The 10,930-nt window shown below is 39.8% G+C and overlaps 1 protein-coding gene across 1 annotated transcript; it reads right to left on the bottom strand.

Moving 5' to 3' along the window:
* Positions 1-913: 913 nt before the first annotated feature.
* Positions 914-8,433, bottom strand: CENPW (centromere protein W). Its single transcript, XM_069805189.1, has 3 exons — positions 8,250-8,433; positions 3,112-3,225; positions 914-1,405 (listed from the first exon to the last, which is right to left on the bottom strand). Exons 1-3 carry the CDS (start codon positions 8,337-8,339, stop codon positions 1,379-1,381), a joined length of 231 nt encoding a protein of 76 aa, XP_069661290.1. The 5' UTR covers positions 8,340-8,433; the 3' UTR covers positions 914-1,378.
* Positions 8,434-10,930: the final 2,497 nt, after the last annotated feature.

The following is a 10,930-nucleotide window of genomic DNA, read 5'->3' as shown; positions in this document are numbered from 1 at the left end:
TCTCCCTTATTTCTGAGAATGTACTTCAGATTATTAAGTCCAAATGTCCTCTACACATATATGTTCTCAGCTTTCTTTGTGGATTCCAAGTGAGTAAGAGAAGAAAATGCAGAATAAGGAATCTAGTCAACCTTACAAGAAGCAGACTGAACTAAGCCCTATGAGTTAAGTAAAGCAGAAGAGTCATCAATCCTTTCTGCATACTGTAAAAGGATAACTTTTCATAGGTTGTACAGGAGTTTTAAAAGTATGTGGACACGATATGAAATTTGAAGTTCTGGCATTGCTCCGGTTTCCTTAGACTATAAAAATACTTATAAAATGTAATTCTTTTTCACTGAATTTCTAGAATATACTCAGTAACATGTTAAACAAAATTAGACTACTCAATACATGTTTTTAAGAATTCTTTAAGAATAGCTCACTGTGCATATGAAGGATCAGCTACCACATATTCCACAAAACTGTATTATCAGCTCAAACCGTAAGATTCAGCTACATCTTTATTAAAAGATTTATTAAGCAAAGTGTTCAGCAACTGTTTAAAAATATCAGATTAGGAATATTATTTTAATTTAGAAAGATATTTTTATATAAAGTACATTTCCAGACTTTTGACAAGTTACGATGACACTCAAAAGGGGAGAGGAAGTAGCTTGGCACTCATGCCAACTTATCTTCATTATTTGTACAGGATCTAACTTCAAAAATATCAGCTGTGCTAAATCTTTTCTTTTCCATAATGCGCATCTGTCCGCACCAACTGAATTAGAGACCACCAACCTGTCTCATACACCACATCAAACAATAGAGCATGATTTAGAAATACAAAATACGTATTCTTTCCCCAGAACAGAGAAGTTTTAGCCTACTTTTCAAAGTAATGTAAAAAAAATGTTAAGACACTTATAAATAAATTAAAGCCAAGCTATTTAATACACTAGTTTGTACAGCAATTGTTTTAAAGCCACAATTTTGTTTAGCTAGTAAATCTGCTTTGAACTGCATAATCTGTAATGGATTTAGTGAAACCTGCATCTTTCAGATTAGTTTCACACTTCTAAAAATAAATGACACATTGTACCTGAAGAGTGACTACAGTATAGGCATTCCTCCATTGTTTTGGAAGAAACAAGGTACATGAAAAGTCTTAAATGAAAAGTGACACACATTTTTAAATTACGCATGAAGTGTATGAAAATATACATTTTAAGATTCTTAAATTTATTTTTTTTTAAAGAAACAGCAAGATACTCAGAGTCAGGAGACAGACATCAATAAAACTAAATACTTCCAAAAGTGCAAAAGCTGGCTCACAGGATCTCACATTAGTAAGAAAACACAGAAAACATGCTTTGAAATTCCAGTGGTCTGTTTTCTAGCCTCTGCTTTTCTTTAAAATAACCTGCAAAAAGAAAAAAGTATATTTATCACCACTTTTATCACTACAATCCAGGCAGCACTAAGAGATCCAAAACGCTAGGCTACTCAGACCAAAGGTTCACCTAGCCAAACAATCTGTTTCCAAGAGCAGAGTCACCAAGGGTAAAAGTCTAGGGAAAAGGTTAGAAATAAAGGAAAAGCATACAGAAAAATGCCATATCAGAAAGTTTGGGTTTTTTTTAAATAAGAACATTCACAACCAAGAGTTCTGCAAAATAAAAGGCTTATTTTAAAAATGGATGCTGAGAAACAGCAATAGAGGTCTCAAGCCCTCAGCAGATTCCCTGAAGCTCTTACCCCGTTAGGCCTAGACAAAAAGAAAAAAAAGTAAGATTTGCAATTATACAGCTACTATGCTCAATTTTTGTTTGTAATGCCTTATTTCTTTCTATATCAAGAGTGCCCAGACCCTTGGAAGGACATTTTTTGGTTTGGAGTTTAAGTTGAAAAATGAACTTCAAAGCCCAAGTGGGACCATTTAAGTGTTAACATTATTAAAATACAGGCAGTTTTTCCTTTCTTCTCATCTTAAAAAAAAAAAAAGATAAATGGAACACAAAAATGTTCAAATAATGTTAAGATTGCAGTTAAAAAGAAATTACAAATGCATAAGATTCCAACTGTAACATTCACTTGGCTACCATACACATCCTGTATATATTTCTGTTACTATAGTAATAGAAAGTATCAAACTAAACATTTCACCAGAGGAAAAAAAAAATACTGAAGATAAACAGAAGCCACAGGACCCAAATACTAGATAACACTGAGTTTTGTTCTTCCAATTTGCCTAACAGTAGTAGGTGGTTGAACAGATAACAAATTAAAGAGACTGAGTTCCTTCATGAAACCTAGGTAAAGCAGACATATCCTAGAGAGCGAAATGAGCTACAGAATACAAAAGGATTTCGGTCATACTTTGACACTACTCTAATTCTTTCTAGAGAAAGCTGCATAACGCCTTCCTCTTTCCCTTCTTTTGCACATACACAAAACTTACCATGCTCTGTAATGCAGAGGATTCCTCCTCCACAGATATTCATACGGCAATTTTTGTTATGCTGAACTACCCATATAGCAATCCACAGTTTAATCCTCTCCTAGCTCTTCCCTTGCCGAACACAACATCACACAAAGAATCTGTTTGTTCAGGCAGGAGCCACACAATGCTGCAAGAATCCACTTCAAACATCCTTCAGACTAAGCAGGTAAGAACTGAAGGTGTAAGATATTTGAACCTCTTTGAACTATTTCTCACTCGTTCCATAAAGCTTCATTTATATTACTGAAGTTATGACAGGAGGCTTCCTTGATATAGTATCATCTGAAATAAAGATCCTCCAACTTTGGAATTTGCTTCTGTTCCCTGGGCTTTCAGCCCACAGATGCTTGCTGGTAGACTGCTGTGTAGACTTTCCCACATATTGAAACTATGAATTTAAACATGGAATATTTAAGAAAAATAGGGCTATATTTAATAGGGCACGGAGAGTTAATTTGATGTCTTGGTAACAGTGAATTATGCCAATGGTGGACTAAAGAACATCACGTTTCTGCAGGTTTTGGATTATAAAAACATACCAACACTAATACAGAAAACTTTTGTATATGCTGTCATAATACATTTTACATTAAACAAAAAGAAAAATATTAAAAATGCTTTATTACCTTTGCTGCAGCTACAGTGTGTTCAGATTTAATTATTTTACTTTTGTTCTCAAAAGCATTTGTCCTGGCTTCTTCTGCTAGCCGATGGAGAAACAGTAAGAAGTTCAAATGCACCTTTAAAAGAGGGAAGGAAAGAAAAAAAGAAGGATTCAAACTGTTTAAGCACAGTTTGGTTTTTTAGATGTTCATTGTTTGACACAGAGGATTCGCATATTAGAATGCTTCCAGATTCCTGAAAGGTGTTTTCAGGAAAACAACGTACTCAGTTCAAGTCTTAAATTCCCAAGACATTCCTTACTGCAAGACTCTTGTAGATATAGTTTAAATTTAGTATACTTAAATCGTAAAAGTGCTTTAGAAACAATCATGCAAACAACTACTGACCTAACATAAGTCACATCTGATTTTTATTAGCAGTTTTTTGTAATAAAATATAAACATAAATATCAGAAAATAAGACAGAGCCTTTTTGCTTACTAGTAAACACAGTCAGCTCTCAGTGACTACAACAGCCAGACTTTTAATAAACAGCAAATTCATCCCTGCCTTATCACCAAATGGACCACAGACAAGTTCAAGGACTTCTGCCCCTTTCCAGTGCAAAGGAGCATTGACATTAATTTCTCCAGAAAAAGAAATTCTGCACTGTCAGGAGGTTCCATCCGTTTTTTCCCAGCTCATCACTTAACCTTTTTACATGAAAAGAACTGGTAGGGCAGTATTCCGTTCAATACAGAATGCTGCTCTGCTAGTACAGAAGCAGCAAAAATTTCAGCCGGCAAGGAACTACTACTCCAACTTGGACTAAAAACTTCCAGCCAAAAGCACCCCTGTGTAATAAGGAACCTATAATACAAACCTCCAGTGTTACACAGACATTATGTGAACTATTTTAACAGTCTAACCTGAAAAATTGGTAATTGCACCTTTTTTAAATTAAACTTTCAAACAATATTAACTTTGCTATGTAAAGTGTACAAAATACTTTTTCAATCAAGAGCTCAGAAAAACATTACTGAAATATATGACAGTTTTATTTATATGAATTAGGTGATATAGTTATGCTGCCATACCTGATCTGCAAAGCCTAGATAAGATACAACAAGGAAAGCTACAAGTTAGAGTTTATAGGAAATACTTTGGCAGTGGGTTTGCAGCACAAAGAATCTGTTAGAGGACAGGCATTTCAGTGTTCACATGACAAGCAATTTAGGTTTGGTTTTTTTTTTTAACTCCTGAACTAAATGAAGCCAGCGTGCAATAGATAAATTTGCATAATATTTGGCATCGTTTGGAAGCATTTACTACACAAAAAGCAGATGTTCTTGCAGATTTACTTAGCAAAATATCAAAGCCGTTTTTAAACTAGTCTTTAGTTACTCACACAGAAATAACCTCCGACAGAATCAAGCAGTGACACTATTTTAGTGTTCAACATTAGAACTTTCATTATTAGACTTATCAACAAGGAGGTTAGATTTCTGGAAACAACATGGGGGGAGAAGAGGGAGGCAGAACAAAAGCTTCCACACTTGCAAGTCCTCCTGCTGAGATACCTAAAGGCAAAAGTGTTAATTTTAAAACCACCTTTAAAAACTGCATCTTCTCTCAGAATCACTGTACCTTTATTTTCCTATTTTCAAAGTGAATTGCTTCATGTGGAGAAGCTTCCCCTGAACTCCCATAGACTTAAAACATAGTCACATAACTAAAATCAGAACATTCCACAGTAGGGCACATGTTAATAAATATTCCGGATTATTCAAGGCAATTGAGAAAGGCTAACGAAAGGCAGAACGACTGAATGCCGTGAATGGGACAGTTACTGAAAAGTACCTACGTGATACCACATTTGTTTAAAGACATTGCTTTACTATGTATTAGATTATTGTCCCTCTGCATAAAATTTAAGAACAGTTTTGAACTACTCATGAAAACCGCCTTACACAACAGAATGCTTACTTCCCATAAGAGAAAGGTTGTAAAGTTTTAAGAACATATGTAAAAACTCAAAACACTGCTTGCAGAGCAACTTCCACACACCTGTTCAACAGAACTAATGAATAGTAGGGACAAGCTCCGTAATTTTGTTTTGCTGCCATGACTTCAGAACAATTCTTTAGACTGATATTTTGCCTTCAGTGTACACTAATTCATCATTCTATGCCGATAAAGAAAAAAGGGGTCATTCAATGCAATACTTTAAGTTTTTTCTGCAGTGTAAATACAAACCTGCCCTTCTAGCATAAAACAAGCAGCTGAGTTCCTGCTTTTCTTCTATAATTTCAAGCTAGAACAAAGTTTGCAGCTTTTTCTTCTCACACCATGGGGGGGGGGGGGAATATCTGAACTTCAGTACTAAAATCTTAATCTTTACCTCTTATTTTCAAAAAGGTAAATAACCGAGTGGTAAGAGCATTGGACAAACCTTAAACACTATTCCTATCTCTTCTCTCAAAGATATTATCACACACCTTGAGAAAGTTTGATGAAATTTGTTAGCTACACTGTGCACAGAGAAAGATGTTAACACTTAGGTTCTGACAAAGCTTCAAATTTCAGAAAGAGACTTGATCAAAAGAATCTGAAAAGTGAAGAAGAAACTCCATGCAGGTATTTAACAAAATTATCTGAATTCTTATGTCTTCCAAACTTGTTAGTAACGATCATGTAAGAAGACATTGGTTTATTGAGGAAAAATAATCGCTGAAGGTCAGGAAAAGGAAAACAATCTGATTATATCATAAGCCAGGTAGGCAGACCTCCTCAGTGGACTGGCTAAGTACCACAGTAGACTCAAACAGAAAGCATGGATCATTCAGGAAGATAGTCCAGAAACTGAACTAGCCAATTCTCATATTTCCCTGCAGAAGACACACACACTCTGCTCAAAATGTATATGGTTTCATCTTGTTAAAACAGCTACCATATAAATTTCTAAAGTATGCAATCTAACCACTCTTACAAGGTTTGTAGGGAGTAACAGAGACACTAAAAAACATACTCTCAAGACTTGTTACTTGTCTAACTACAGGACTAAACTCCCCTCTTTTTTTTTTTTTCTTCTTTTTTGAAACAAAGCAAAACTCCAGCTGTGTTGATTATTTATTCATAGAAATAAAGAGCTAAAAAGCTGTTAGCCACACGCTTAGTTGAAGAACATCATGGGCAATCACCACCCCTGGACATTCCTGTTTAAAGGTAAAATAAAAAAGCCAAGCCTCCTAACATTAAGTGTCATTTAATTTAACATCACCAGAAGAGATAATCTAAGCTTCCACTACATGATTAAAATTCATTCTCACCTCATCCTTTGTGTTGGAATGAGTATTTCACAGCCATATTTTAAACTAGATCAGATTGTTGTTGTTCATTAGTTTCAGTCAATTCAATTCACTGATTGTCTTTTGCAGCCCACAGAATGCTGGTGCCAGGACAAGGAAGAGATGGGAACCAATGGCCAAGATTTGGAGGACGGTCCCACTTCGCCCTTTTCAGACAGCTACACTACCTGTAACATGACCATGGAAACACAGACCAACTGTTACCAATGACTACAAAAAAATTAATTAGTGATTATGTAACTTTGATTAGTTGACTACTGCATTCTACTGAGTAAGCTTTGAGTGGGTCTGAGCAAGGGGCCAGGTCCCTAGTCCGTAAAAATACTTCAAAGATAGCAAAAGCAGTAGGAAGAGCTCCTATTTTTATTAGGCCAATTAGAAAAAATAAGTACTCTTTACATTCAAATGTAAATCCTCTCATGTAACTACCATATTGTTCATATTAATCTCATTAATTTTGTGTATTTATATTTAGCCTCATATATCCAGATATCAACCTTCACGCTGCTGCAAGACACAACTTTTATACACATATGAAATGTGGACTTACAATTCAAGTCAGGGACCACACTAGTGTACAGTATGCATTAATGCTCTGACAATCACATGCATTTGAAAACAAGAAGGCGTGACAGTCAAGCAAGCTAAGCCTATTAAGTCACTTCAAAGAATATTTTTTTTATGCACAAATACTGGGGATTTTTCAGGATGGCAGCTACCACAAGCTCTCTTTAGGTCAGGTTTCCTTGCTGTAGTCAAGTGATTTCTTGGTGAGACAAACCCCTCCTGTGCCCCAAATCCCTCACTACAGGTCAGAAGGAATCCAGCTTTGTTGGCCTTAGTTTTCTGAAACTTGTTCGATATGGCTCTGTTATCCCTACACCTTTATGGCAGGTGTTTTTAAACCATGAGCAGGACCCCAACACCTTACTCTCCTTGTTAGGTTAATAACAAGACTTGTCATTCCTTCATTTTGGACGGAGATTACTTAGCTGGCCTTCTACAAAAATATGATCATTCAGGATGCCTTAACAGCTTAGCAACTCATTAATCACAATCCAGCCAACTGATAACTGTACAGCCAAATTGCTCTACATAAACATCTGTGCGTTACAGCCACATAATCCGAATTCCTATTTCTCAGTCCGTCTACACTGAGCTCTTTGAACAGCAGCGTTACATGTAGTGACACAATATTTATGCATCAGCCTGTCCCTGAATCCCCAAACTCACTGTCAGAAACGTACACTACAGTAGCCACCAGCGAAGCAGGAAGCTGCAATCGCTACTTATTAGTATTTTATTAGACTAACCAATCGTCCCTCTCCCCGCAAACGTTGCCTCCTCTCTGCCTGTAGCTCACTGCAGAAACACCACGAGTAGCAAGTAACTCGACATCCCACTACTCCGCAGCAACTCCAACGTGCTCCAGCGCGCACAGCCCACCGCGTCCACGTCTCTCGAGCGATAAAAACGTTTAGAGACCACACGTCCCCGTCTAGGGACACCCGCCCCCAGGCAACCACCACGGCTGCAGCCGCCCGCCACCGCCGAAAGCACAACCGCCCCCGGCCCTGCGCCACGACGCCGGGGGGGCCCTCCTGGAGCTCGAGGATTCACCCCTTGAGCTCGCCCGCGCTGCCCCAGCGGCAGAGGACGGCGGGCCGGCCCCCGCCCGCACCGGCGGAAGGCAGGCTGGAGGCCGCCGGCGCTGAGGGGCTGAGGGGCGGGCGGAGCGGGCCCGCACCCGACTCCAGGCCGCAACGCTCGGCGCCCGCCCTTCTCCTTCCTCACCAGCAGGTCGGCGTTGGTCGCCAGGCGTAACTGCGGCTTGTGCGTCTTTATTATCCTCCGCAGAGTGCTGCGGGGCGCCGCACGCTTCATCCTCCTCCTCCTCAGGCCGCTACCGCCGAGACCGGCCCAACCGCCGCCGTTCGAATCCGCCGCCTCCGGCGCAGGCGCGCTCCCGCCGTGACGCACTTCCCAGCGGCGGCGACGCCCCCCCCTTCCTCCTCCTCCTCCTCCTCCTCCTCCTGTGAGGGGACGGCGGCGGTGAGCGGAGCCCCTCGCCGCCTCCACTCACCCGGCCGCCGCCACGGTCCCAGCCCGCTGTTCTCCCCAGCCCCTCGGGGGCGCTGGGTCTGGCCCTCGTCTCCCCATTCCCGCCGAGGGCTGTCATGTCCCCTCGTACAGCGGTTGACCGGCTCCAAAGTCACAGGCCGGGGCGCAGAGGGTGAGGTGAGAAGAGCCCCCCACCACCACCCCACGCTGGTCCCAGGTGATAAACGGGTCCCAGGTGATAAACGAGACCCAGGTGATAAACGGGTCCCAGGTGATAAACAGCGGCTCCCAGGTGGACGCTGCGACGTGCTTCCCCTCACAGGCAACTACATGTCAAACTGCTTGGCTTGCACACTCACCGAAGCTTTGTTTTAGCTCCGGCTTTAACAAGTTAACCCGAACCTCCACCCCGGGGCCTGCCTTAATCAATGAGAAAGAAAACGGACGTGGTGGTTTCCTGACGGCCTTTACCTCGCCTTCAAACCTGGCCGCCGCCACGTGCAGAGGTTTCCCAAAATGGAGGGAACGTGGCACCGGTCGGAGGCACCGGTGCGGTGCTTGGCTGCCTAAACAAGCCTTAGGCCAAGAGCTGTGGACTTTAAGCTGGCAATCGTCTCCCAGGCGTGATAGAATTCATTTGCTGCAGCAGTCGAGGGAGTTGTACAACACGCTTGTTCTCTCCTTCGTTGCCTTGTGCGACCCTGCTGGGAGATGTGACACCAGATGGCCCGGTCGGCGTGGACTGCAGCACCAGGAGCCTAATTAGCACCATAAACCCACACTAAAATGAGCCTAGAGTGCTAAATTATGTTCTGCACGTAAACCTGGATAAAATGCCACGTTAGTACAAGTATGGCATTGACTTAATTGCACGCAGAAACGCACACTCGTTCTGAAATCGGCCACCGCTTTAAAGTGTCATCCCTTCTCTAGCATCTGTCCCTACACTTCTGTTTTGGCTGACGGATGCTGCTGACTGAAATACAGGTTTCCCCACAGAGGGGCCCCTGTAGCTTGGCATTCTCAGTGTATTTGGACTGTGTGTACTTAGTTGGAGAAGGGGTCAGGATTTCATACTGAGGTATGGAGTTTTTCAGCATATTTATTAGTTATTTGTTTTCTTTGGCCTATGGGATGTTTGCAGATTTAAATGTTAAATCAATAAGATAAATACATTGTCTTAATATATTCAAAATTATCAGCACCCCGATAGGAATCAGGTTTATTTGAAGCATGTTCTTAAGTTTGTATGATTTGGTATTTTAGTTAATTTTGCGATATGCACAAAATGCAGTCCAAGTAGAAGTATGATATCTGACAGCAGGAGAGAGTTTAAGATTTGCCAGTTCTTCATACTCTGTCAGATATTTGAAAATCAGGGTTTGTTCTTTCAGCTTTGACTGTCACTTGCCATTAATCGTCAACAGCGATGCAGATCTTAAAATCAGGGTCTTAACATTTTTTTCTGTGAATGGATAAGCACACTAAAACATGGCGGGGGGGGGTGTCTGCAGTTTAATAATAATCACAGTTAATGGCTCAGCAGCCCTGCTAGAAGTAAACATTTGTTTTTTCAGTTAACTAAACGGCTACAACTCAGGAGCTACATCAGGTCATCTACTGTAATGCTTATAGTATACACATAGAAACTTGCACTGGGATCAACAATAATTCAGCACGTCAACAGATTCAAATCTACAGCTGGGATAAATCTGTAGCTCCACTGGACCTTACCTGAGCTGAGAATTGGGCCTTGCAATCTCACACTGTGGGAAATTGGTATGGGCAAGCATTTTGCAAACTGTATGAGTTGCAAAAGTACCTCCACTATAGGTCTAAAACTGCTAAAATACATAACACAAAGTTGAAACTGTGCAGTGATCTGCATAAAATGACAGATGCTGAGACTGAAGACTAGTAACTATATCTTTTGTCATGTGCTTGCTATATAGAAAATGACTGAATAATAAAATCTATTAAGTCTAATACTTTTGTTGGTTCCAATACTTTTATATTTCTAGTGGACTGTTCTTTGTTTTTAGCCACAGAAAATAGTAATTTAAAGTGCTGTCTCAAATCTACTTATTTACCAGATTTCTTTTTTTCTTATGTTTTGAAAATTATGACATTAGTTACTGCAAGCAATTGATAACAGAAGTCCAACTGAAAAATATGAAATTATAGGTTCTGTTTTACTGAATAAACATGAACTTCAATAGCTAAAATTTCTCCTTGAATATAGATTTTCATCTCTTTATCACTAAATATTTCTGTAAGTATTATTTTTGAATAGTCCAATTTTAATACAGGAATATTATAGAACAAGAAAAAATTATATTGGTGTACATGATGCATTGCAATGGACAAAAATTATAAGTTAACTAAATGACTAAATTTCATAAATATCACAACTG

The sequence above is a fragment of the Haliaeetus albicilla genome, chromosome 17 (assembly GCF_947461875.1).
Source record: "Haliaeetus albicilla chromosome 17, bHalAlb1.1, whole genome shotgun sequence".
Classification (NCBI taxonomy): domain Eukaryota; kingdom Metazoa; phylum Chordata; class Aves; order Accipitriformes; family Accipitridae; genus Haliaeetus; species Haliaeetus albicilla.
The sequence above is the reverse complement of the archived record's forward strand: the minus strand, read 5'-3'. Positions and strand labels throughout refer to the sequence as shown.

Bases quoted from the DNA above. Each gene is read 5' to 3' on its own strand.
- CENPW (XM_069805189.1), bottom strand. From the start codon at position 8,339: ATGAAGCGTGCGGCGCCCCGCAGCACTCTGCGGAGGATAATAAAGACG. The intron at 3,226-8,249 runs GTGAGGAAGGAG...CCTCTTTTAAAG, and splicing joins CGACCAACGCCGACCTGCTG to GTGCATTTGAACTTCTTACT. The intron at 1,406-3,111 runs GTAATAAAGCAT...TTCTTTTTGCAG, and splicing joins ACACTGTAGCTGCAGCAAAG to GTTATTTTAAAGAAAAGCAG.